Genomic DNA, 25,223 nt, shown 5'->3' on the forward strand with positions numbered 1-25,223 from the left:
GGGGGGGGGCAGACAGGGGGGATCCTGGGGGGAGAAGGGGGTGCTGGGGGTGGCACGAGGAGGATGGGGGGGTGAGGGTGCTGAGGGGGCACAAGGGGAATGGGGGGCCAGGGATGGGGCACCCTGGAGGGGGTGGGGGGGCGGGGATGGAGGATGCTCTGTGGGGGGTCCGGACTCGGGGGGGGCGAGCGGGGGGGGGACCAGGGGACGCGGATGGGGGTGTCCGCGGGGCGGGGATGGGGGTGACGGGGGAATGTCCGTAGAGCAGGGGTGGGGGTGTCCGCGGGGATGGAGGTGTGCGTAACGTGGGGGGGGTGTCCGTGGGCCGGGGATGGGGTGAGCAGCGGCTCTTTGCAGAGCGGGGCCGAGGGTGACCGAGGGATGCCCGGGGGCGGGGGCCGGCTGCACGCCGTGGCGCCCGGTGCAGGGGCGGGCGGCCGGGCCCGGCGCTGCCCGCGGCTCCTCCCCGCTCTGCGGTAGCTCCGCACCGGGGCCGCGCCCCCCCCATCCCTCCCTCCCTCCTCCCCCCCGCGCCGGGCAGGGCCGGGGGGGCGGCCCCGCGCCTCCCTCCGCAGCCAGCCGGCCCCGGGGGGGCCGCGCCGCAGCCCCCGCCACCTACCAGCACCAGCCGGGGGCCGCCGTCGCGCTGCCGGGCGAGCGGGGCCGGAGCCTTCCTCCTCCTCCTCCTCCTCCACCTCCTCCTCCTCCTCCTCCTCCCTCCCCGCCCCCGCACCGGAGCGTCCCCTCCGCAGCGCCGCCGGTGCCCCGGGCGAGGGGAGGAGGCGGAGGCGGCGCGGCGGGAGGAGGCGGCGGCGGCGATGGGGCCGGGGCGCTGCGGGCTGCGAGGAGGAGCCGTGCCCGGCCGGAGTTGGGCTTCGCTGGGGGGGGGCGGGGGGGATGCCAGCTTTGCTTTTCCATAGGCGCAGCCCGGCCCTCCGCCGGCCCTCTCCCCGGCTTTTGGTTTTTTTTTTTTAATTATTTTTTAAAAAAATAGATATTTTCTTTTTTTTTCCTTGCCTTCCAAAAATAACCATCGGCCCCCCCCGTACCCCCCAGCCCCGCCACCCCCGCGGCGCATGAGGCCGGGCTGGGCGCGGGCACCGCGCTCCCGCCGCCCCGCACCGCCCGCCGGCCCCGCCGCCGCCTCCCGCAGCCGCCCCGGAACTCGCCGCCGGCGGCTGCCGGCCCGGCCCATGCCCCGCGGCGCGGAGCCCGGCCCAGCCCGGCCCCCGAGGCGCTGAGGCCGGAGCATGGCCCCCAGGAGCGAGAGGGAGCCGGAGAGAGGGTGACCGCCCGCGGAGGGCACTTTGCCGTTGCCGTGGCCTTGGGGGGGCTGCTGCTTCTTCTTCTTGGGGGTTTTAATTTTTTTATTATTTTTGGGGGCAACGGTTTTTTCCTCCTCCTTCGGCTCGGTGGAAAACACACGTTTTAGAACAAAATACCAAAAAAGCCCACCCTCTTTGCTTTGCTTTTCGCAGCAACTTGGAAGCCCGTTAATTGCACTTGGCTATGGTAGGTCCCATGACACTTTCATTTTCTCTTCTACTTTCCTCCTCTTCCCCCCCCCACCCGTGTGCGTGTGTTTGCGTGTGCACCCACGAGCAAAAGTTGGCTGCCGGGGAGGGGGCGGCGGGGCCGGGGTGCTGCCGGCAGCGGAGTTTAATACGGTGCCCGGGGCGGGGGGGGGGGGCGGGAGGGGAGGGGGTGCCGGGGTGGCGGAGGGAAGTTGCCGCCGTCTCTCCTCCCCCTGCCCACCCCTCCCCGCGGTATAAGGGGGGGGGGGGGGCGGAGGCGGGAGCCGCCCGGCGGGGAGGTCGCGGCGCGGGGGGAGCCTCCGCAGCCCGCGGAGGGTTGGATGGAGCTGAAAATGGCCGCTAAAAAAAGGGGCGGGGAGGCTGCCAGCCGCACCGACTTGAACTTGGAAGTGACGCCCGGGAGGGTCGCGCTCAAGTCCGCGCCGCGCTGCGCGGGGCCGCCCGGCCCGCACCTGGGGGGCGGGGGGGGGTGAATAAAAATCACCATCCTCGATTAAGAATAAAAACATCCCCCCGTGCCCGCCGTGCTGGGCTTTTCCTGCTTCGCCTCCTGCCAGGCCACGGGGGGAAGCGCAGCGCCGCGGCTCCCCCCCCCTCCCCCGAGCGCCCCGGGGGGGCAGCGGCCGCGGAGGGAGGGGGGAGCATGGACGGGGGGCGGCCGGCGAAGTTTGTGCGGAGCCGGGCTGGTGCCGCCGCTGCATCCCGCGGGAGCGGGGATGCCGCCGGGGTTGCTTTTAATGCAGGAGAACCGGGGGGGGGGTATAAACCCCAACCCCCCCGGGCAGAGATCGTCCTCCGGGGCCGGCAAAAGTTGAGAGTGAAGATCGGTTGTGCGGGGGGGGGTCTGGCAGGGTGTCTGCCCCGGCAGAGCGGGGGGAAAAAAAAAAAGCCTTTTTCTTCTTCGGGGAGAGCGAGGCCGGGCTGGAGCCGCAGGGCTGGAGCCGCGGCCCCGCAGCCGGGAGCGGCCCCGCAGCGCCCGCCCGCCTCCGCCGGGCAGCGGTCCCTGCCTGCATTTCAGGTCACTGCAGGAGGCAATTAAAAAAAAAAAAAAACACAAAAAAAAAAACCACCAAAAAAAAAAGAAACCATATTTGCGTGTCTGAAGGGAGGTGAGAGCGGGGCTAAATAAATCGCCAACCTCGGGAGGCTGCCGCCCGCCATCCTGCAGGGCTGAAACTCACTTTCACAATTAGGAGCCGGGGATTCCCTTTGTTTTTCTGTACGTGGCTCTCGCCCTCGCTCGCTCTCTAATTAGGTTTTATTAAAGCCTGCAGAATTGGTTGGTGGCGGTGGTGTTTCTGTAGTGAGAACTTTGCGGTTTGGAGTTTGCCGGGCGCAGGGCTCCGCTTTTTCTCTTTCTTTCTCTCTTTGTGCGCTCGGGGCGGGGGGGGCGCGGGGCTGCCCGTGGCGCTTCCCCCCCCCGCGGCACCGGGGACGAGCGTCGAGATGCCGCCGGTCGTTAAATAAGGCGAGGGGGAACGGGGGGGAGAAATAAGCGTCTCTCCGCGGGATGAGCGGGGATGCGGCGGGAGGGAGCGCGGGGCTCCGGGGCGGCCCCCCCCGGCACCGGGGCTGGGGAGCGGGGTGCGGGGCATCCCCCTGCCCGCGGCGGGGTGTGGGCATCCCCCCTCCCCGCGCCGGGGCAGCGTCTCCCGGGGCCGCTGCCCAGAAGTTGCACATGAATCTGCAGGTTTTTTTTTTCCTCTCCCCTCGCCGTATTGGCTCCGTTTATTAAAAAAAAAAAAAAAAAAAATTTAAAAAACCCAAAACAACAAAAAACGGGCGAGCTCGCCCGGCGCTGCCCGGCCCGGGCAGGGCCGCCGGGGCACGGGGGGACTCACCGCCCCACGGGGGGGTGGGGGTGGGGGTGGGGGGGGCGGCCCGTCCCTCCCCCGTTCGCCCCTGCCCCGCAGCGCCTCGGCCCTGCGAGCCAAAGGGGGTTCCTACATCTTTAAATGGGATGTAATATTTTGGGATGGGCTTTTTTCATAACGTCACTTCATTCCTCGCTCCTTTTTTTTTTTTCTTCTTTTTTTTTTTTTTTTTCATTTTCTCATTCTTTCTTTCCTCCCTCTCTCCGCTGCCCGTGTCTCGGATGGAGCCGCTTCCCCTCTAACTTCCCCGCTGCCCGCCGCCCCTGCCTGCAGGCTGGGTGCGGACCCCCCCGACCCCCCCCCGGGGCGAAGATGAGCCTTTTGCCTCTTTAAAACGCGCCCCCCCCCCCCAAACCCCCAAAACAACAACAACAAAAAAAGCGCTTTATTTTCCAGGGGGGGGAAATTTTGCTTTTGCTTTTTCTTTTTTTTTTTTTCTTTTTTTTTTTTTTGGGGGGGGTGGAAGTTGGACCCTTTTTATTTCCTCTTCGGCCCCCCCTCCCGCGGGGCCGCCCCCCCCTGCCCGGCCGCCCCCCCCCGGGCCCCGCAGAGCCGCTCCGGAGGAGAGAGAGAGAAAAAACGCCCGGACTGCTCCAGCCTCCGAAATGACTCAGTAACTTTTACGCCTCGAGTCTCAGCCCTGCAATTAGCCACTTTCCCAGCGCGGCTCGGGATGTATTCGTCTCCTCTCTGCCTGACCCAGGTAACCGGCCCCCCCCCCCCTTCCGCGTCCCCCCCAATTTTCCCTCCTTTCGCCGCAACAGACTTTTACAGTTGCAATGGAAAAAAAAAAAAAAAAAAAGAAAAAAAAAAAAGGAAAAGCAAACCCACCCACCCCCCCCGATAAAAATAATCATAACAGGGAAAGGGCGGGTTGGGGCCGGTGCGGGGCTGCTTGGAGGAGCCGCGTTTCCCTCTTGCTTCCCCCCCCCCTCGCCTTTTTTAGGGTTTTTTTGGGTGTTTCTGGTGCTTTTTGGGGGTTTTCTGCCTCCGCTTTCACTTGGGGCGTGGGGGGGGGAAGGTTGCGTTGTGGTTTGGGTTTTATTTTTTTGTCGCCGTGCCCAGAGGTGGGTGGTGTGGGGAAGCCACCGGCTTTGGGGCTGCGGAGGGACGTGGTGGGGTATGGGGGGTCCCTGGTTGGGTTCGGGGAGGCTGGGGGGGGCCTTGGCGCTGCGGGTTCGGCCTTGGCCGCGCCGCCTCTTGCGTAGCGTGAAACTTTTTCCTTCTTCCCCCCCCCACCCCCAGCCAGGCTGCACATGGTGGGGTGCAAGGAGGTGGGGGGGGGGGGGCGTAGGCTTTTTCTTCAAAATCCGCCAAGTTTGGGACAATTTGCAACCGGCTGCGCCATGCCGTGCTGGCGGGCAAGAGGGCAGTGGGGGTTGTGCGTGGCACGATGTGGGGGCCACCCCCTCAATCTGCGGAGTGAGGGGCGATGCCGGCCCCCGTCTGCGCGTAGGGGTGTCGAGGGGCAGCCCTGAGCCATGTGCGTGGGGACGCTGGTGTCACTCCAGGCCACGCCGACGTGGCCCGGTGGCGCGCGGCGGGGTGGCTGTGCCAGGGCCCACGGTGCGGGCAAGGGGGGCGTCCCCGAAGTCTTCCCCCCCCGCAGCCTTACCGGCTGCGGGGGGGGAGACTTCGGGGACCCCCCCCTTGCCTGCACCACGACCGCTGCGGCTCTGCCTTTGCTCTGTCCTTATTGATCGCTGATATTTATTTAATTATTGAGCAGGCAGCTTCTCCCCCCGCCCCGGCTCGTAACCTCTTCCCTGCTGGCAGCCACTGCCCGCTCCAAATCCGGCCTCGTGCCGCACCCTGCGAGGGCTCTGCTCCGGTGGGGGAGGGTGCTGCTGCCGGACCCCGCGCCGGGGATGGGATTCTGCTGCCAGGCCTCGTCCCTTGGGCTGGAGCTGCGGGCAGGATCCGGCCCCACCTCAGAGGCTTGGACTCAGCTGCGCCGTGGGGGTTCGGGGGTCCCCTCGGCAGCACCGCGGCACCTGCATTGTGCTGGAGGGCATCGCGGGGTCCGGCCTCGTCTCTGGCTCTCCCTGGGTGCGGTGCAGCGTGTGAGGCTGGCGGCGGCGCGGGCACGGGCATGGGCACCGACCGGGGCACAGGCACGGGCACGGGTGGGCAGCGTGGGGCTGCTCAGATGACCCTGGGGATGGTGCTCCCCGCCGTGGTCGACTTGGCAAGGGTCACACCTCAATCTGTCTTTTTTTCTTTCCTCTTCTCTTATTCTTTTTTCTCCTCTATTTTCTTATTCTTTTCTTTTTCTTCTCGTTTCTCTATTTTTCTTTCTTTCTATTTTACTGTTTTCTTTTTTCTTTTCCTTTTTTTCTTTTCCTTTTTTTTCCTTTTTTCTTTTCCTTTTTTTCTTTTCCTTTTTTTCTTTTCCTTTTTTTCTTTTCCTTTTTTTCTTTTCCTTTTTTCTTTTCCTTTTTTTCTTTTCCTTTTTTCTTTTCCTTTTTTTCTTTTCCTTTTTTTCTTTTCCTTTTTTTCTTTTCCTTTTTTTCTTTTCCTTTTTTTCTTTTCCTTTTTTCTTTTCCTTTTTTTCTTTTCCTTTCTTTCTTTTCCTTTCTTTTCTTTTCCTTTCTTTTCCTTTCCTTTCTTTTCCTTTCTTTTCTTTTCCTTTCTTTTCTTTTCCTTTCTTTTCTTTTCCTTTCTTTTCCTTTCCTTTCTTTTCCTTTCCTTTCTTTTCCTTTCCTTTCTTTTCCTTTCCTTTCTTTTCCTTTCCTTTCTTTTCCTTTCCTTTCTTTTCCTTTCCTTTCTTTTCCTTTCCTTTCTTTTCCTTTCCTTTCTTTTCCTTTCCTTTCTTTTCCTTTCCTTTCTTTTCCTTTCCTTTCTTTTCCTTTCCTTTCTTTTCCTTTCCTTTCTTTTCTTTCCCTCCTCTCCCACCCCAACTCCATCCTTCCCGGGGATCCCACCACCTCCCTACCATCCCAGTCTCCAGCCGACGCTGGGTTGGCAGAGCCTGTTGTTGCCAGCTAACAGCGCTGGTCTGATGTGGGAAGCCGTGCGGTCGCTGGCTGGCCGGGCCGGGGCTGGCAGGAGCCGTTCTGCTCACAAACCCATGCTGTTCCCAGCGCTTCGCCCAGCCGATGGGGGGGAGCTGGTTTTTCCTCCGCGGATCCCAGCCTCCGCCCCGCCGCCTTCGCGCGGGGAAGGCTCCGGTTTCCCCCCCTTGCCCTGGCGTAGCCTCAGCTCCAATCCGGCCCGGCTCAGATGGGATCAGACGTCGTCTGCACCTACCGGATCCGGCCCCCACCGCTCCCCCCGCCGCCAGCCCAGCCATTCCCATCCCACCCGCGCGGCGGGGAGGCTCGCCCGGGCTCGGGAGCCGCGGATGGTGATGTGGATACATTGGAACGTGCGCGGGAGCCGCCCTGCCTCTTCCTTCGCGCATCTCCCCGCCGCTACCGCCACCGCCGGCCCCCCGAGCCCGGCACGGCCACTCGGGCCCCGGCTACCGCTGGGGCAGCCGCCCTTCCCGGCCGGAGCTGGTCCAAGCTGGGGCTTGGCAGCCCAGCGGCACCAAAATAGCCCTGGCAAAGGCATCATCCGCGACACGCTCCCGGCCAGGGCCTTGGCCGAGTCTCCCATCAGGCAAGGAGGGTGACTTTGTGCCCTCCTCAGCTCTCTGGCCCCGCTGGGGGACTTCCTCCTGCTCCCCCGGCTCACCTCTGTCCCCCCTCAGGGACAGGCCGGGAAGTCAAGAGGGAGCTGCCCGGATTAGCAGGGAAGCGGCACCGGCCCCGACGCCACGCACGAGGCCTCACCCTGCCCACGGGGAAGCGGGGGGGGGCTCCGGCTGCCAGGACTCTGAAATAACCCTGACGCTAAGCACCCGCCGCTGGCCCCGCACGTGTGTCCCTTGGGAGCCGCGGCCGAGGAGCCGGCGGTGTTTCCAGAGCCGTAACAGTTATCCCCGGCTCCTGGATCTGCAACGGGGTTGGGGGGGGTTGGATTTGGGATGCTCCCAGGGGGAGATGTGCAAATTTTATGACCGGTGATGCGCCTGCAAACCTCTGGCTCGTCTCTGGCACCTGGCAGTTGCCCCTGAGCCCCCCACCCTGGTACCCGCAGGCTGGGAGCGAGGTGAGATGGGAGCTGGCCTCAAAGGCAGCTGGAGCAGTGGGAGCCGGGGTCCGGCCAGAGACCCTCTCCCCTCTCCCCACAGGTCCGCTGGGTCTCCGGCCGGACCCTGGCAGGACACCCAGCTCCCACCGCTTTGCTCGGATGCGTCCTTGCAGACTCGTTTTGGTGCAGAGGCAATGTGCCCGCGCTGCCCAACCGAGAGCCGGCGGCCAGGCGCGAACCCCTGCGCGTGCCGTAGCCGGCGGCACCCGGTCCCGGGGGCATCAGGGAGCAGCCCGGCCAAGCTGGCCTGGCACAAACCTCTGTACCGGTGAACGCCGTCAGCACCCGGGCAAATGGGCACGCTGCGGTGCCCGGGGGATGGAGCCGGGCTGTAAGAGGCATTGTGGCCACGTGGCCCGGTCGCAGACGCGTCTCCCGGGTGCCGAGGGGGATCTCACCTCTCCCCAGCCAGCACCGGTCGGCTCTGCGCATCGCCCGGCTGCCACCACTGGCTCGGGCACGTGGCCGTAGCGGGGAGCTGCCTGCCGGGCACATCTCACCGGGGCATCCTTTGGCAAACCTCCTTCCCGAAAGCGCCGCGGCTTTTCAGCAAGAGAGGGGAGCGCCGGTGCTCACCCCCTCCACCAGTAGCTCCGGCGAACTGGTTTCCAGCCGGGAGCTCAGATCGGCTGCCAAAGGATGGGAGCAGCAAGCCGGGCACGGCGGGGGGAGAGAGGGAAGGTTGCAACACACTTTCAATTCTCCCATCTGCTGAGTATTGTTTGGGAAAAACAATGAGGCCGTTCTTTAAATGCAACCTTCGGGAGATCCTCGCTTTCCCCGCGAGGCACCCACTGCGCCGTGCCCGCCTGCCCCGGCTAGCCCTTGCCTGCCGCTCGCGCCGGCAGCGCTGCCGAGGACCCCGCTGCTTCTGCCCGATCTGATCTTAAATCCTCGCCTGGGAAAAATAGATCCTGTTTTAAGTGCGGTTCATGAAGGCAGAGCGGGGGGCTGGGACGGGCGCGCGGGGTGGCGGGCAGGATAAGGCCTGCCGCACGAGAGACGCCGTCGGGTGAGAGCCGAGCGGCCGGGTGGCCGGCGCTCGCGCTGCGCCACTCTCCACCGCATCACCTTGAACTTGGCTGGGGCCTCGCGCAATAAATCAGCCGCCCTCCTCCAGCGCGCCGAGGCGCCCACCAATACTTCACCTTCCCGGGCAGCTCTGCCCCTGCCTGCGCTTCCCTCCCTGCCTGCGCTTCCCTCCCTGCCTGCGCTTCCCTCCCTGCCTGCGGTTCCCTCCGTACCGGGGCAGGGAGTCAACCCGCCGCCTGCCCAGCGCTGCAAGCGTGTGCGCGCTTTTGCAGCTCGCTGAACAAAGCCCAGCTGCCGGGGCCCAGCTCGCTGCCCAGCTATCTTGGAGCGAGCGGGGAATAGCTCTCTTTGGTGCTTTTTTATTCCTCCGAGCCCGGGCGGGCCGGGGACGGATGCTGGGAGCCGGAGTCTGATTTGACCCGGCCGTTTTTTCCCTCTTGCAGGGGCGGCTGCGGCGTGGCCGGTGCGGCGGGGCGTGGACGGGGCAGTGCCGGCGCGGCGAGGCTCGGCGGGCAGAGGAGCGGTGCCGAGGGCCAGCCGAGCCGCCCGCGCTCCCCTTGGCGAGGCGCGGCGAAGCGCGTGAAAGGCGGCTCCCCTGGGAGCTCCGGGCAGCCCCAGCGCGGGGGGCTCGGGGGAAAACTGCCACGGTGGCGGCGAGGGATTCCTCCCGGCCCAGGGCTGCCCGCGGTGGGGAGGGCCTGGAGCTGGGTTTGGCACCAAAGGGAAAGGGGGGGACAGTGTCCCCTGCCTGTGGGGGTGATGGCGGCTCCCCGGGGCTGGCCGAGGATGGCCCCGGGGACAGGGACAGCTTGCCCTGCCTGCTTGCCAGCTTTCCTTGCCCAGCGCTGCCTGCGCCAGCCTTCCCTGTGCCTGGCCCCCAGACACTTCCCCGCAGCCCGACGGGTGCCCGTCACCCCCCCGTCACTCCCGGCATGGCTGCACCTGTCCTAGGGACAAGCCGAGCCCTGGATGGCAGGGATGGGGACGGTGGCGGCGATGGGGAGCGTCCCCAGGGTCCCTTGCTGGAGGGGAAGAAGGAGGGCCGGGAGGGGGGGGGAGGCAAAATATCTCCCTGCGAGGCTGGCTCGCTGCCTGCCGCCCCCGGCCGAGCTGTGGCTCTTCCTGCGCAAGGATGGCGGTGCCAGCGCTGAGCACCGCCGAGGGGGCTGAGTGCTTGCGGGAGGGGGCTGGGGGGGTTCCCATCCCCCCCCCCAGTCCCTGCACCCGAGCTGGGGGGTGCAGGCAGGGCCTCGGGGTGGCAGGGGCCTGATCTGCTCCTCGGGGACCCGCGGGGCGGGGATTTCTCCCGCGGCACCTCAGGGTGTGCCGGGCAGGTCGGGGCAGGGCGGCGAAGGCGATGGGGAGCGGCCAGGGCATCGATGGGTGCTCAGCCCTGCCGGGTCGGGCTGGCACCACGTGGCATCACCGGTGACGTCCCCACGGCACGGCTGGGGGCTGCTGGTGGGGCTGAGCCCGAGAGGGGCACAGCTTCGGGCAGGGGCCAGAGGTGCCTAGTGCCAAACCCTCGTGGTACCTTTGGGTACCAAAGCACCTTTCAAGGCTTTGGGTGCACCGAATCGGCACTGGCAAGAGCCTGAGCTCAGCCTCCCTCCCTGCCCTGGCCAGCTGGGCACCCTGAGACAGCGTCACCCTTGGGGAGGGGACGCGGGGTGGGGATGCACAGGGTCCCGGCGGGCATCCCGGGGCCTGGCTCGCACCCGGGCTGGCGGCTGGGCTCGCCATCCGTCACATCGGCCCTGGGCAGGCATCCCCCGCGGCCGCGCCGCGCTGTGCCAGCTTGGCCGGGACCCAACGCCCTGCGCCGACCGCCAAGGCCCGGCGCTTCCCAAGTCCTGGAGAGGAGCTGGGAAAGGATCCCGCGGCCCAGGTGCGGCAGCGCTCACGCGCCGGGGGACCCGCAGGCCAGCCCCTGCCAAGGATTGATTTCTCGGTTAATTCGCCGCCGCTTTAAAAGCGCATTAATCCTCCCTTCCCCGGCCAGCAGCCAGCTCTAATCAGCATTTTGGGCAAAATCCCCAGGTCCGGGCTTTGGGCTGCCCGTCGTGGGCATCGCCCTCCCGGCCACCGCCGCCGCTCCAGGAGGGGCCGCAGCACCCTTAGGCAGCGCTGCCTGGCACGGGAATGCCAGGATCCGGCTCTCCTGCTGACCCCTCTTCCCTGGGAGTTGGTTCGAGTCCGTGGCCAGGTGGATTTTTTAAAAAACGGGGGTTTTTATCTTGTTTTTTAAGAAGGCTTTTGCTCTCCTTGCAAAGGGCCCCTGCATTCCCTTCGCGGGGAAACGGTATTTGACCGGCTGTTGTCCAAAAAAAACCCCCAACATGTTTCTGATCACGAAAAACCAAGAAATATTTTTGCTTTCAAAGGAAAAAAAAAAAAAAAAAAACCCAGAGAGAGAAATGTTGATTTTCCACCCAGACGTTTCCCCTTTCCCCGAACCAGCCCCGAAACGAGAGGCGCCGCCGCTCCCTCCTCGCCCAAGGATGCCATCCGGGGGGCACAGTCCTGCGAGGGACATGGTGGATGCCACCCAGGATTCATCTGGGCACCAGCGGCGAGGGTGATGGCAGCGCCAAGCGTGCGCCCCGCTCTCTGCTCAGGCCCTGCTGTGTCGGCTGCTCCCGCCTCGCGCCAGGCAGGGCGGGCAGCCGGGGACCTGCCGCTCTCCCCGGGGAGCCACCCGTCCGTTTGCTGCAAAGCTCCCCGCCGCCCGCCCGCCAGCCCACCGCGCCCCGGCGCAAGGGGCGACGGGGCTGCTTCGTCCCACGGTTGCCTGGCAGGAGCTGTGATGTGCCGGATCCTGCACCCCCCTCCCGCCATCCCCTGGCTCCTGCCCGGCGATTCGGGAAAGCGAGACGGCGCGGGCTGTAATGTGACCCCCGACGCGCTGCGCTGCAAAATCTCCTTTAGTAACCTGTGCGCCAGGACAGGCGAGCGGCGCGGCGTGAATACCAATGAAGCGGCGCTGGCGAAAAGTGCAGAGTAAAGGGTTTTTGATGGAAATGGCATCGCATGAGAAAGAGAGCGAGCGCGAGCGTGCGCGAGCGCGCGCCCGGAGCCTGCGCCTGCCCGCCAGCCGATGCCGCGTGCATGGGCGCGCCAGGGTGCACGCATGGGTGCGCACGTGCGGCCCGGGAGGTTGGGGGCCGCGCATGACGGTGCGGCGGGGTGCCGGGGCCGTGCCCGCCCCAGCGAGCGTGAGGGCGGTGGGATGGGGGTGAGCGAGCGGCGGGGGCTGCGACGCGCCGGTTGAGGGGACGCGTGGCCAGGGCGGGGGGCTGCCGCGGGCAGCACGTCCGCAGGGGCCGAGGCGCTTCCCGTGGCCCAGCACGGCTCCGGCCGCCGTCTGGCTGCAGGGAACCGCTCCTCTCCCCCGGCGAAGCGCGCCGCTGATCAAAGGCGCGGGTGGGGAGGCAGCGGGCCTGTGCGAGCAGCGCCCCTGGCCGCGCGCCACCCCACCTTCCCGCTCCGCTCCCCCGGGAGTTTGTTAAACAAATTTCTCTAATTGCACAAGCCGAGGAGTTTGTTGGAGAAAAAAGCCGGGGAAATTCCCCTCCTCTGGGCCACCCCTTCCCCGCTTCCCCCAGGGCAGCCGGCGGAGAGCGAGCAGGTCCCTCCCCACGCCCCCCCCGGCTCTGCAGGAGGCTGCGACCCCGACGCCTGGGGGGTGCAGCTGCGGGGTGTCCTCAGGTCACCCCTGCCCGCGCGGGGACGTCCCCCGCTCGAGCTCCTCGGAGCTGGGTCACCCACGTGCCCCCTCGTCCAGCCCCCGGGGTCAGACCCTGTCACCGAGCGCGGTGACACCCAGCGCTGCCGTCTGTCCTTGCCGGCTGCCGTTCTCCATCGCCTGGCTGAGCCCCCCCTGGAAACAGCCTTTGCGAGCTGCCCGTGGGCAGCCCCTGACACCGAATCCCATCGGATTAGCGAGCGTATGGGATAAAAGCCTTGGCTTGGCGGCGGCTCTTCGGCGGGTGGGGGCTGTGGCGGCAGCCCTGCCAAGAAGGGAGGATGCGCGGCCAGGCGCCTGCCCCGGCTCCCACTGAGGTCATGGCTATAGATAGCCCGGGAGGGTGCAGGGCCGAGGGCAGGATCTGTGCGCGCCCTCACCGGCTCCACCGGGAGCCCCGTGGGCACCCACTGCCTCGGGGGGGGAGGTGCTGCCGGGGCTCCGGGGGTTGCTGGCGGGGGGGGGGGTGTTGGCTGGGCCAGCCACTGGCCATCGCCAGGTGACAAACTGGTGCTGCAGGATGTGACCCTGCACCTGCAGGGATGCGCTGCTGCCGGCGTGCCCAGCCCCACGGAGCATCGCCCGGCACCACCGTGCCTCTCCATCCTCAGCGGCGAGCGGGGTCCTGCAGCCTGGGGCTCCGTGGCCGACGCAGCCACCGGGGGCGGCTTTTGCTGTTGTTTCCCCCCCAGTTTCCTTCCCCAGCTGCTCTTAAGCGAAAGCCGGGCTGGGGCATCCCCACCACCCTTGGGTGCAAAGCTGCTGGGTTGGGGAACGGGGGGCCGGGGTTCGCCCCCTCCAGCCGCCCGGTCCTGGTGCAGCTCAGCTCCCCCCAAAGGCGAGCGCGTGCCCGGGGTGCCCCCACCACCCCCGCGGGGCCCTGGGGTGGCTGGGGAAGGCGTTGTTGATGAGGGCACTAAAAATAGAGTGGGACTGGGATCTTAATGGGACTTTGTGGGAAACCTGGAAACATTTTCTCATCCCCGTAAATGAGTCCAGATGCATTAGCGATGACTGCATCGCATCCTGAGGTACCGCCGGAGGGAACCGGGACGCGCTCGCCAGCCTCCTCGCCTTGCGGTGGTGAATTGGTTGGAGAGGGGAGTCGCCGGCAGCAGCGCCGGGGCCGAGCCGCGGCCTCGCTGAGTCCCGTGTGGGCTGGGGACAGGAGCCGGCCGGCATCGCCGTGGTGAGGGCCCTGCCCGCTCAGCCGGTCCCCATCCCCGGGGTTTCTGCGCCTGGCACCCATGGGTGCGCACGTGGGCGCTTGTGGCTCTACGTGCGGCGGGGAGCGTGCGAGCGTGCGTGGGCTGGTAACGGCACCGTGGCCCGCAAACCTGGGGGCTTTCCGAAGCCCCCCAGGACCTGGGGTGGGCAGTGGGGGGGACTGAGGTGACACGGGAGGCCCCCCGGTCCCAGGGCCAGCACTGCCGGCAGCGCTGCTCCCCACTGGCACCCCGGTGCACCCCATCATGGCATTGAACTGGCAGGATCCGGCCTGACGTGGGGTTTCCTTCTGCTCTGCTGCGGAGCCGGTGGCTGGGCTCTTGGCTCCTGGAGCACCGGGCCCCGCTCGGGGACCTTGGACTCCCCCGGGGGATGGCTCGGGGCCAGCCCGGGCAAGTAGCCCAGGGCGGGTGGCTGGTGGACTCCACGTCACGAGGCAGGTTGGCACCGCCATCTCCGCGGTATGGCAGTGTCACTTAGCGGTTACAGCGGCAGCCCGCGAGGCAAGGACAGTCCCACCCCGTGCCTCAGTTTACCTCCAGGTGGGGAACAGCACCCAGCACGGGAGAGGGGCGCTCGCCCCCTGCCCCAGCCCGGGGTGCTGACTCGTCACGGGGCAAGGGGACCAGCCGCAGCCACCAGCCTCCGCGCTGGGCACCGCTGGAGCCCAACGTCCCGAACAGAGTCCCTTTGTCCGGGCCGGCCCCCGCTCCTGCCACTTGGGAGGCGTCCAAAACCCTCCCGAAATAGGACCCGGCCGGGTGCAGCCTTTGAATCTCCCCGGGAAGGCTCTGCTGAGCTGCCGAACGCGGATGAAACCCCCCCGTTAAAGCAGTCCTGTCCTTCAGCTCTCGGGGTGCAGGATCCGGCCATGCTCGGGGCAGTGCTGACCCTTCGGGGATTCCCTCGTCTCCCCGTGCTCTCCGGGAGAGCCTGTCGCCGTCCTGTGCCTCAGTTTCCCCATCCCTAGGTGGAGGGTCCTGGCAGGGTGTCCCCAGCCCCCCGGGGGAGCCCGTAAGATGCCGGAGCGGAGGCTGAACCGCTGCCACGTCTGTGGCGCGGCAAAGGCGATGTGGCTGCGGGGGGGCCGTGAACTCTTCACCGCCAGGGCCCCGGGGGCAGCCGATCCTCCCGCAAGGTCGCCGGCTCCTCGGTGAAAGGCCGGGGCTATTTTTAACCAGTGACTTGCTCCAACCCGCCGCAGATTGGATTTGCAGCAGGGTGAGCACCGCGAGCCCATCGTGGTGCTCCCCATCACAGGGTGCAGAGACACCCCCGGTGCTGTCCCTGCCCCGGTGGGCACCCCCGGGAGGGAGTTGGGGACCCCTCTCTGCACCCGCAGACCTTTAATGGTGCATGATGCGGGGGGGGATGGAATTAATCCGCCTCGGAAAGGCCAGGACGGAGCAGGCAGGGCTAAAAATATGTTGGGAGGGAAATAAAACCTCCTGCGTCAGGGGCTAAAGCCGGGCTCAGGGCCCCAGGCTCGGCGCGGGGGGGCTGGGGGGACCCTGCCTGGTCCCGGCTTCCTCGGTGCTGGGGGGAGATGCTGAGCCAGGGCTGCCTGCTGCCTGCCCTCCCCGGGGTGAACACGGTGCTGCCAGCCCCGGGGCGCCTCTCCTGCCTCAGTTTCCCTCTGCACTCCTGGGGGTGCAAGCTGCCGCTGTCCCTGCGTCACATCCCAGCAGCTCCCAGGCTGGGACCCCGGGGTCCGGGGTGGGCGAAGCGCTGGGTCTTGGGCACCGCTCCAGCCCGGCCACCCCCACAGCCGCAGTCCCCGCCGGGTGCCGGGAGCGGGGCTGGGGGGAGCAGGCCACCCCCGGGCCCCGCGCTGACGCAGGGCCGGGCGGAGGAGCTGGCAGCGCCGGGGCCTGTTGGCAAAGCTTTTTTTTTTTCCAGTTCCATAAAACATTTCCCTTCCTTGGAGCCCCAGGGGGGTTTCGGCTGGGAAGCCACGTGGCCCCGGCGCTGCCGGCCACGGGATGCTTCCCGGGGCAGGGGGATGTCTCCTTGGCCAGGGGCTGGGTACCCTCCATGCTCCCCCTGTGCTATGCACAGGGCTTCTCCTGGACCCCAGCAGCCGCCGTCGCATCCTGCCTCTGCTGCAGGCTGGCTTGGCAGGTGCTGTGCCTCAGTTTCCCCATCTTTGGAAAGGCAGCGCCGCACCCGGGGGGCAGGTGGGGTCATCCCAGGGAAGTGGCTGAGCTGTCGGCTCCCGCACCCCAAGAGGGATGGGCAGAGACGGCACCTGGGGAAACTGAGGCACCTGGGGGACCCGAGCACGTCTGCAGGAAGGCAGCAAGTGGCCCCGGGCGCTCCCACCGCCAGGTCTCCCTCCCCAGCGCCCTCCCAGCTCCTCCGCCCGCCGGTGCTGGCTGTGCCACCGCTAGGTACCATCCCCGGGGCATCCTTACCCCTTCCCCGCGCCCTGGGCACACCGCTCCCCGTTTGGGGTGTATTTAGCAAAGCTGGGGACCAGCGACGCCCATTGTTGCTGGCGATGAGGCTGCATGCGGGCCGACCAGAAGCGGGGTGATGGGCGCAGGGTTGGGGCTCGTACCGTGCCGCCAGAGAAGCCCCCCTCCCGGCTTCAGCCCACCTGGGCCGCCCCCGGCCGCCGTCTGCCGGCGGTGCTGCCTCCCCGGGGAGGGCTGTGCCGGCTGGCGCGGGCCCAGGCAGCGCTGGCACCTGAGCCCGGGGCTGCAAAGAGAGCTGCTTTTCTTCCTGCTGTTTTCCAAAGCAACTGGCAGGTTTGCTGCCTGCCGCGGCCTCCCGTGACCTGCGGCAGCGGCCTCGGTGCGCTCCCCGCGCCCCCGCTTGCAGCCGCACCACCTGCGAGGGCGAGCGCCGGCATCGCCTCCCGCCCCGGCACGTAGGCGCAGGCAGGCGTGCACCGGCCCGGCGCGGGGTGCTCGCGGTGCCTGCGGGGCAGCAGGGACCTGCCTGCTCTGGGATGGCTCAGAGGACCCGGGGGGGCGTTTTTGGGAGTGCAGGGAGTCCGGGGCAGCTCGGCGAGGGGTCCGGGGCCACCGTGGTCCCAGGCACGGGGTGAGCACCAGGTGCTTTAGTAGCCCATCCGCCGCCTCCCGGTCTGATCCTGAGCGGGGCTGAGCATTAAGGCAGTAAGCGAAGCGTGGGAGCCCCTTTCTGGCCTTGCATCCACCCTGGCTGACCCTCCCAACAGGGGGGCCGCATCCAGAGCGTGCTGTGGGCACGGCCCAGCCCGTACGCAGCCTTGAGCGGTGCACGCATGTTGGCTGGAGGATGCTGCCGGCTCTGGGGGAAGAAAAAGCCCCAGGGTCCGGGGAGAGGAGCTGGGGGGAGGTTGCACCGTGTCCTGCCTTCACCTCCGCCCGCGCCGGCGGTGCCGGACGGGCTGCCCCAGGCACCAGGGCTCCGTGCTCCGGCGCGGGCTGCGAGAGGGGTTTTGCAAGCACCGGGCTGGGTCGTCCCCACCCCGGCTCAGCTGCCGCTGCCGGGCGCGCGGGGGGAGCGTGGCCGCCACAGCCTGTTCTGCCCCAGGGGCAGCTCCGGCGCGGGGTCGGGTGTGCACGGGCGAGGCCAGCACAGCTCGTACCGTCCCCGGCTGCTTTCCCCGGAGCTTCAGCTGCTGCCGCGCTCCCTCCCGCTGCCCTGCGCCCGGCGTGCCTCGGTTTCCCCGCTCCCGGCACAGCAGTGCCGCTCACCAGCAGCGGGGAAGCCTCGTTAGGACTTGCTGAGCAGGCCGGGAAGCCTGGCCGCGCCATGCCGGCGAGCAGCAAAAATTATGAATAAGCTCTTGTTAATAAATACTTTATGATGAATCCAAATAGATTTCCTCCTCTGGAGCAATTATTGTAAAATGGGCTCTAATAGGGTGCAGGGCTGGCCCCGGGAAGGGCTGGGCGCTTTTCAGGGCCTAAGTGCCTCCTTCCATCCCCTCTAATGAGCACTTCCCAATCATTTGCATCTGTCTCAGCAACAGGTCTCATTACCAGGTTAACTTATTACTGAGAGCCGCTTCGGCGAACAGTTAAGAAGCGGCTACCGGCGGCTTTGCTGGGGCCGCACGAGAGCGTTTCATCCGTGCCGATGGCGCCCGCGGGCTCCGGCGAGGGGAAACCGAGGCTGGGGCGAGGAGCGAGTCCCCGCCGTGGCCCTTTCGGGTACTGGGATTTCGGGATTTTCAGGATTACCGGAATCTCTCCAGCTGCATCTCCCCCCCCGCCCCGCCGCCACACCAAGGCTTCCCGTGGGGGCACAGCGCCCAGCGCCGAACTTGCCAGCCCCTGCCCGGGCTCGCGCGGCCGCGGGGAGTGGGACCTGGCAGGAGCGGCGGCCGTGGGAGCCGGCAGCAGTTTGGAGGTGTGTGGCTGGCTGGCGGGGAGGCTGAGCATCCTTTCATAAAATAAACCCTGTGTGGTCCCTGCAGGGCCGGGATGCGGTGAGGTCGCCCCGCATCGCTCCCTGCCCGCGGTGGGGATGGCATCCCGCTCCTCCCCGGCACCGGGGCCGGGGCCATGCTGTGGGGGTGCAAAACCCACCGCCGAGGTGACTGACCTCTCCCGCCCCGTCCTCTTCCTCCCCCCCCGCACCATGAAAACTGTTCGGGAATTTCCTGAGGAAATGTTTTTTCATTGGAAAATTCAGGCCGTTTCGCCGAGCCCGACCTGTTTGGACGAGGCGCTGGAGCGGAGGATGCTCAGAGGCCCGGCCAGCCTGTGCCACGGTGCCCGGCCACGGTGCCCATGCCTGGCGCTGTGTCCCTGTGTGGCACAGAGCATCCCCCACCGTCCCCAGGGTGGAGGGCACCCGCCGCGGCCGAGCAGCCGGGGTGCAGAGCCCCAGCACCGGCTGAGCCGGTGAGGACGGGCAGGAGCACGGGGAGAGGCAGCGCCTCGGCTGTGCAACCCCCAGCTCCCTGGCGCTGCTAAAACCCGGGCTGCCGGAGGAGTTAATCCTGGCTCGGCGTGCCCGGCTCCACGCAGAGCATCACTCCTTCCCCTTCCCGCTCCACGACAGGACTGACAGCAGGACAGAGCTGGGCTTGACCTGTGCCTCAGTTTCCCCTCGCAGCATGTGGCGTGGAAAGTGAGCGCTCCACCAGTCCCTGGAAAGGGGATGTGAGGGGGGCCCCGTGCCGGGGCCGGCAGCACCCCGACGCAGGCGTGCTCCTCCCCGGGTCGCGGGGCTTTACAAGCCCGGGCTGGATGAGGCCCAAGCACAGGCTCTGCTGCCAGATTCCCATCCGGAAATGCCCCGGGAGCAGCCTCGTCTGGGGTATTGCAGCACGTCTCTGCTTCCCAGCCCCGCAAAGGAAAAACAGCAGGAGAAACACTTAACCAGCCCTGTGCCGGCGCTCCCTGCTGCCGGCTGGGGTGGGGCGGCCAGCGGGGATCGGGCACGGGGACAGACGGAAAGCGCATCCCTGCCTTTGCTTTCCGAAGCGGAGCTGGGCGTGAAGCTGGCCGGTGTCAGCCGGGGTGGTGTGCCCAGCTGAGGGGCTGCGCGGTGCCAGCGGCATGGCGGGGATGCAGGGCACGGGGACAGTCCCCAAGTCTTCTGGCTTGTCCCCTCGGCACCCAGCTGCAGCCGTCCCACCCGTCCGACCGGCTGTCCTGGTGTTCCCCCCGGCCGCCCTTGCTTGGCCCCGCTAAAGCGGCTTAACTCCGCGCGGCATCTCGGTGCAGGATAAGCCGGGCGGGAGGGAAAGTTGGCGAGGGGCTGATCGGCTTTCGGTGCAGCTCCCGTCCCGCCGTAATCCGGGGGTGGGGCCCCACGATGGCTTCGGGGGCACCCAGGGCCGTAGGGGCTTCTGCACACAGCGGGTTTTTAGGGGGTCCCAGACGTGGGTCCGAGTGGGGTCTGAACATCCTCGGCACCCTGGTGAGGGCAAAGCCGGCGCCTGCTCAGAGCCCCACAAAATCTGGGGCTCGCACTTGCCGCCCTGTGGCAGGGCACTGAGCATCTCCTGGCCCTCTCAGCGAGGGCGAGCAGCACCCAAGGGTGCTGCCTCCCCCAACAGGGATAACCTGGTTCTTGCCCGACGTCCGTGCAGCGGTGCCTGGGGTGGCACTGCCCGGCGGGAGGGCAGGGACGGGGACAATGGCATGGTCCCCCCCCGGCCCTGCGGCCAGCCCTGCCGCCGGCTGCCTGGGGAGGGTGGCGGGGCCAGGGGATGGCAGCAATTTGTACGGCTCGTCTGAATAACCGGCCACCAAGGAAGATCAGCCGCCCACCGCCCCGGCCAAGTATTGTTTTTGGAACTCGCTGCTGCTTTTTTCGGCTCCTGTCTTACTTTTCTTTGACCTTCTTCCCTGATTTAAGACACATGCCCAGCCCTTGCCCAGCTGCACTGAATTAGCGGCTGCTGCTGGGGAGGGAACCAGACCCTGCGGCCGTGCGGGGCTGCAGCCGCCCCGGGAACAGCCGGCGGGGACGGGGCCGCCAGGCAGGGACGGGTTCCGCTGGCACGATGAGTCCCCCGGGCAGGGATGGGTCCCCAGGGTCAGGATGGGTCCCCCGGCAGGGTTGGGTCCCCACGGGTGGGATGGGTTCCCCAGCAAGGGTGGGTCCCGTGTCCTTTGTGGGGTATGGGGGGGGGACACTCGTGGGGTCACAGCTCTGGCGAAGCTGGGGTGGGAGCAGGGGCTGCCGGCTCCCGGGACGGCGGGGTCTGTGCCGGGGTGATGGGTCTGGGCTGGCAAATAACGGGGTCTGTGCGGGGGGGGGGCTTTTGGGGTGGTAGTGGGGCTGCGCTGGTGGTTGGTGCTGACGGTTATTGGGGTCTGTGCCGGGTGCAGGGGACGGTAGGGTCTGTGCGGGGGGGTCTGTGCCGGGTGACAGCAAGGTCTGTGCAGGGGACGCTGGTCCAGGGGACACCAGGGGCTGCGCCGGGGGACCTGCGCTGGCTGTTAGCAGGGTTGGTGTTGGGGAGCAGGTTTGGGGTTTTGTAGGGGCCGGTTTGGGGTTAATGGGGTCTGTGCTGGACTTGGGGCCGAGTGGGAGTTAGCGGGATCCATATGGGACCGGTCCCTGCCGGGACCCTGCTTCAGGGGCCACTGTTCCCTCCAAGCAGGGTCACACTGGGACAGGGCTGCTTCAGCTGGGGAACGGCATCGCTGCCCTGGGATGAGCGGGGCCAGCCGCCGTCTCGGAGCGGCTCCCCCCATCCCACTGCCGGGGCTCCGTCCTCCCCCAGCTCCTGCCCGCGGCCGCCTCCTGGATCCCTCCCCGGAGCAGCGCCTGCCCTTGGCACCCTCCCCGCTGGGAGGGTAACCCAAACCCGGGCACGACCCTGTGAACTGGGGCCACGGCACGATGGCGGCGGCTCCCACCAGCCACCCCCCACCCGGCCCTGGCAGCCTCCGGCAGGACTTGAGCTGGGCTCCTTCCTCCTCCCCATCAGCACCTGTCGGGAGGGACCCCGAGGGCCAAATCCTGCCCTTGGGGACCATCTTGCTGCTGCCCTGGCCACGCACGGGGATGCTTGGCCCTCTCCCTGCCGTTTTCCAAGCCGTGCCGATCCCTGCCGGGAGGGCTCCTGACACCTCTCCATCCCCCCGCCGGGAAGCACTGATTTTCCGAACGGGGAAAAAAAAAAAATAGTGGGATGCGGGAAGGAGGGCCGAGGAGGGGGATGCGTTTTCCTTGTTTTCTTTTGGGGCCGAACTCATCCAGCAGCGCTCGCCAAATGGAAAAAGGCAGTCAGAGCACGCCTTGTGCACTGGGCCGGGCGCCAGCTGCCGGGCTGGCCGCAACTGGGGCAAACTGGGGGAGTTTCCCGCTGGTCCGGAGGGAACGGAGAGGTTCAAGGCACCCGCAGCCCGTGTGGGAGCACCCGGGATGCTGGGGGTGTGGGGGACCCGTCCCTGGGGTGCTGCGGTCTGGCAGTGCCTGACACCGGCACGGCGGCTCCGGCGGGCGCGATGTCGGGCGGGGTTTCTGCGCCTGTCGGGAGCAGATCCCAGCACGCGTGGGTGGCAAGGGGAGAGGGTCCGGGTGCCGCCAAGGCAGCACGCCTTGCGCAAGTGCCCCTCCACGGCACCGCCGGCTCCGCTGTGCCCCAGCCACCCCCAGGTTATTGGCCTGGGAGTGCTGCAGCCCCTGGGATTTATGGGGGGCTGCCGGGACGGGGGGGATCCCGCTGCGTGGGGAGGGGTTCCCCGTCCCTGGCAGGCACACGCGCCTCTGCCGCAGCTCTTCCTCCTGGTTGTGCTGGGGTGCAGCCTGGCAGGGATGTCCCCGGCAGGTCCCCGCGGGCTCCCAGCTGTCCCGGGATGGGTCTGGGCGCGGGCTCGGCCGGGAGTGACCGCCTGTCCCTCTGCTCCCGCAGGATGAGTTCCACCCCTTCATCGAGGCGCTGCTCCCCCACGTCCGGGCCTTCGCCTACACCTGGTTCAACTTGCAGGCCCGCAAGCGCAAGTACTTCAAGAAGCATGAGAAGAGGATGACGAAGGATGAGGAGAGGGCGGTGAAGGACGAGCTGCTGAGCGAGAAGCCGGAGGTGAAGCAGAAATGGGCCTCGCGCCTCCTGGCCAAGCTGCGCAAGGACATCCGGCCCGAGTGCCGCGAGGACTTCGTGCTCTCCATCACGGGCAAGAAGCCCTCGTGCTGCGTCCTCTCCAACCCCGACCAGAAGGGGAAGATGCGCCGCATCGACTGCCTGCGGCAGGCGGACAAGGTGTGGCGGCTGGACCTGGTCATGGTCATCCTCTTCAAAGGGATCCCGCTGGAGAGCACCGACGGCGAGCGCCTGGTCAAGTCGGGCCAGTGCACCAACCCCATCCTCTGCGTCCAGCCCCACCACATCAGCGTCTCCGTCAAGGAGCTCGACCTCTACCTGGCTTACTTCGTCCGCGAGAGAGGTGGGTGCTCGTCCGACCCACCAGAGCCGGCTCCCCGGGGGGGGTTGTTCCAGCTTTCCCGCCCCCCCAGTGTCCATCCCGTCCCCAGCTCCGGCTCGGGGACGCCGCTCGGGGACACGTTTCCCATTGCAGACCTTGCGAAGAGGAGCCCAGTGCTCCCCTGCCTCCAAACTGCTGCCCGAGTGGGTGCCCCCCACCCTGCCCACGCAGCCCCTCTCCCCCAGCCGGGACGGATCCTGGCTGCCCTGTGCCAGGGAGGGGAGGAGGCCAGTGGTCCCTGAGGATGCGCCTGGCTCTGGGCATCCCCAGAGGGGGGCTTGGGGGGGTTAACCCCGCATCCCACACCTGCCTGGCATGGCTGCCTGTGCCAGCAGCCCGGAGAGGAGCGGGCAGGGAGGGGACAGCCTGTTCCAGCGCGTCCCCCGAAGGCTGGAGCTGGGAGCGGTCCAGCAGTGCCAGTTTGCCATGGGCTGTGGTCCTGGTCCCTCCCCCGGTGGGTGGCCGAGGTGGGGACAGGAGGGGCCGAGGCCGGCTGGGGAGGGGGCAACGATAATGCCAGCGGGGGCAAATCCCAGCAGCTCCTGCTGTGCACTGAGGGGATGAGGGGATGCTGCTCCCCCGCCCTTCACCTGCCCGGGGGTCCCACGGACCCGCTGGGAGAACTGGGCAGGGAGGGAGGGTCAGACCCACTCTAAAAGCCTGGACGATCAAAAGGGGGAAACTGAGGCGCAGTGGGCAGGGCAGACAGCGGTTTCCAGGCTCAGAGGATTAGATCCCTCCCTACGCCACCTCCCCGCGTGTCAGGAAGGGGAAGCTCGTAGTAGCTCGGCTCAGATCTTATTTTATCGGGGCAGTTTTGCCATCCCGGCTGGTGACGTGCTGGCACAGACACCCCCCTGACAGCTGGGGTCCCCCATGGACCCCGACATCCCCCAGCACCCCCGGGCGGGTGAGGAGCCCAGGGAGATGCTGCGTGATCCCCGTGGGCGAGGGCAGGGCTCCGTTTCACAGGGGTGATGCAGAGCCGGGGGGGTCTGTGACGTGCAGCCCCGAGGGGTGGTCAAGGGGCTCGCGGCCCCCCCACGGCCAGGGCAGGCTGCCCAGGCGCGCAGGGACCAGGACATCGGTCCCCTCCTGGCAGCAACCCCCCGCGCCCCCCAGCCGTGCCCCCCGGCCCCGTCAGCCCGTCCCCATCGACGCCGCGGCGGGGGGAGCGGGGGGGTGGTGCCTCCTTGCCCGGCCCTGGCTGGGGCCCAGGGACAGAGAGTGACACCAGGGAGGGCACCGCCATGCTGCCATCCCTACAAAGGGGGTGCCGGCGCCGTGAATCGTGGTGGGCATGGGCAGCCGGGGACAGCTCTGTCCCTGCCCGGCCGGCGGTGGGATACGCTGGGTGTCACTGGGGAAGCCGAGCACGGTCGCATGAGCTCCCCAGGGAGCCGCGTCCCGGGCAGGGCACCGGGGGGGACCGCCAAGCCCTCGAGGCTTTGGGGAAAAGCAGGGCCCAGCCTCTGCCAGGGAATAGCCGGGGCCAGATCCTGCCCCAGGGCCCGGGTGGGCCCCCGGGCAGGTGGGGGGCATGGGTGATCAGCGGGGGTGGGGCGGGTGCACGTGTGCAGTTGCACACGCGTGTGCAGCCAGGACCTGCCTGCCCAGCCGCGTCTTTCGGCGTGTGCGCACGCGTGGTGCCGGCGCCGCACACTCGTGCCCATGCACGTGGCTTCCCCGCTCGGAAGCAGGATGGGGCCCAACAGGGCCTGCACTGCCCTTTCCCAGTGGTGCACTGGGAACGGTGGGTGCTGTCCCGGGGACGGGGGGGGCCCCAGGTGCTGGCTGGGGTGGGGGCGTGGGTGCCCTGTGCAGGATGGGGCAGCGGCTGCTGGGCAGGGTAGGGGTGTGTCATGTACTGGGCTGAGACATGGCTACGCTGGGCTGAACTGGGGTGGGGTACTGGGCTTAACTGGGGTGCTGCGTGCTGTGCTGGAGGCACCCCATACTGGCTGGGATGGGGGTGTGGCATACTGGGCTGGACTGGGGGCACCCTGCACTGGCTTGGCTGAAGGTGTAGTGTCACGCTGGGGGTACCTTGTACTGGGCTGGACTGGGAGCATCCCCACACTGGACTGGGAGCCCTACGGTGGCCGTGCGGACGGCGGAGACCAGGACCCCCATGGCAACCACGATGGGGTCCCCTGTACTGCTTGGCGTGCCGCACTGGGGTGCCCGTAGCGGCGGGTTCCCTGGCCCCAGCGCAGCCGGCGGGTGTCCCTGGGGAGGTGGCTGCCCCTCTGCCACCCCCACCCCCCCTCCGGCGACCTTGACCCCGGTGTCTGGGTCCCCAGCAGCCGCAGTCACCTGACTGTCTAATTGGGAACACAGCGGCTGTAAATACTCTCTGATAAGGCCTGGCAGCCTCTCACTTTCCCTGTTAAGGTCGCTCTGTGCCCCGGTTAAGGGGGACCGGGACGGGCCAGCGGCACCAGCTGCGCCAGGGGTGGGACCCCCCGGGGTGCTGCAGGGTGCTGGGTGCTGCGGCGGGGCGGGTGCTGGGCAGTGCCCGCAGTGGGGGCTTTCTGTGGGTCTGCAGCTAGCGGGGGGTTATCTGGCCTGCCGCCTCGGTGGGGAAACTGAGGCAAGGAGGGACGCTGGGGCAGGCACGGCACCGATGGGACCCTGGCTTGTATGGCCAGGCCGGGTGACGGGGTGTGCTGGGCGTCCCCACACCTCGCTGGCCTCCTCCCGGCCCGGCTGCCTGCGCCCTCCTGCCTGCTCGCTGCGGTCGCTCCCGCTCGCTCCCCCCTTTGCACATCTCACCCTGCAGCCAGAC

At 67.5% G+C, this 25,223-nt stretch overlaps 1 protein-coding gene across 11 annotated transcripts in view; it reads left to right on the forward strand.

Annotated features, from left to right (window-relative positions):
• The first annotated feature begins 1,223 nt into the window (after positions 1-1,223).
• NFIC (nuclear factor I C) overlaps positions 1,224-25,223 on the forward strand; it is a 46,870-nt gene continuing 22,870 nt past the window's right edge. For 3 of the 11 annotated variants that reach the window (XM_075175255.1, XM_075175258.1, XM_075175250.1), the window contains exons 1-2: positions 3,310-4,112; positions 21,865-22,396. In XM_075175255.1, coding sequence (XP_075031356.1) covers positions 4,083-4,112; positions 21,865-22,396 — 562 coding nt within the window. In that variant the 5' untranslated portion in view covers positions 3,310-4,082. Of the gene's footprint in view, positions 1,513-3,306; positions 4,113-21,864; positions 22,397-25,223 lie in introns of those variants that run through there. The other 8 variants (XM_075175253.1, XM_075175259.1, XM_075175251.1 and 5 more) reach the window with 7 other exon arrangements.

This window comes from Calonectris borealis, chromosome 28, assembly GCF_964195595.1.
Source record: "Calonectris borealis chromosome 28, bCalBor7.hap1.2, whole genome shotgun sequence".
Lineage (NCBI taxonomy): Eukaryota > Metazoa > Chordata > Aves > Procellariiformes > Procellariidae > Calonectris > Calonectris borealis.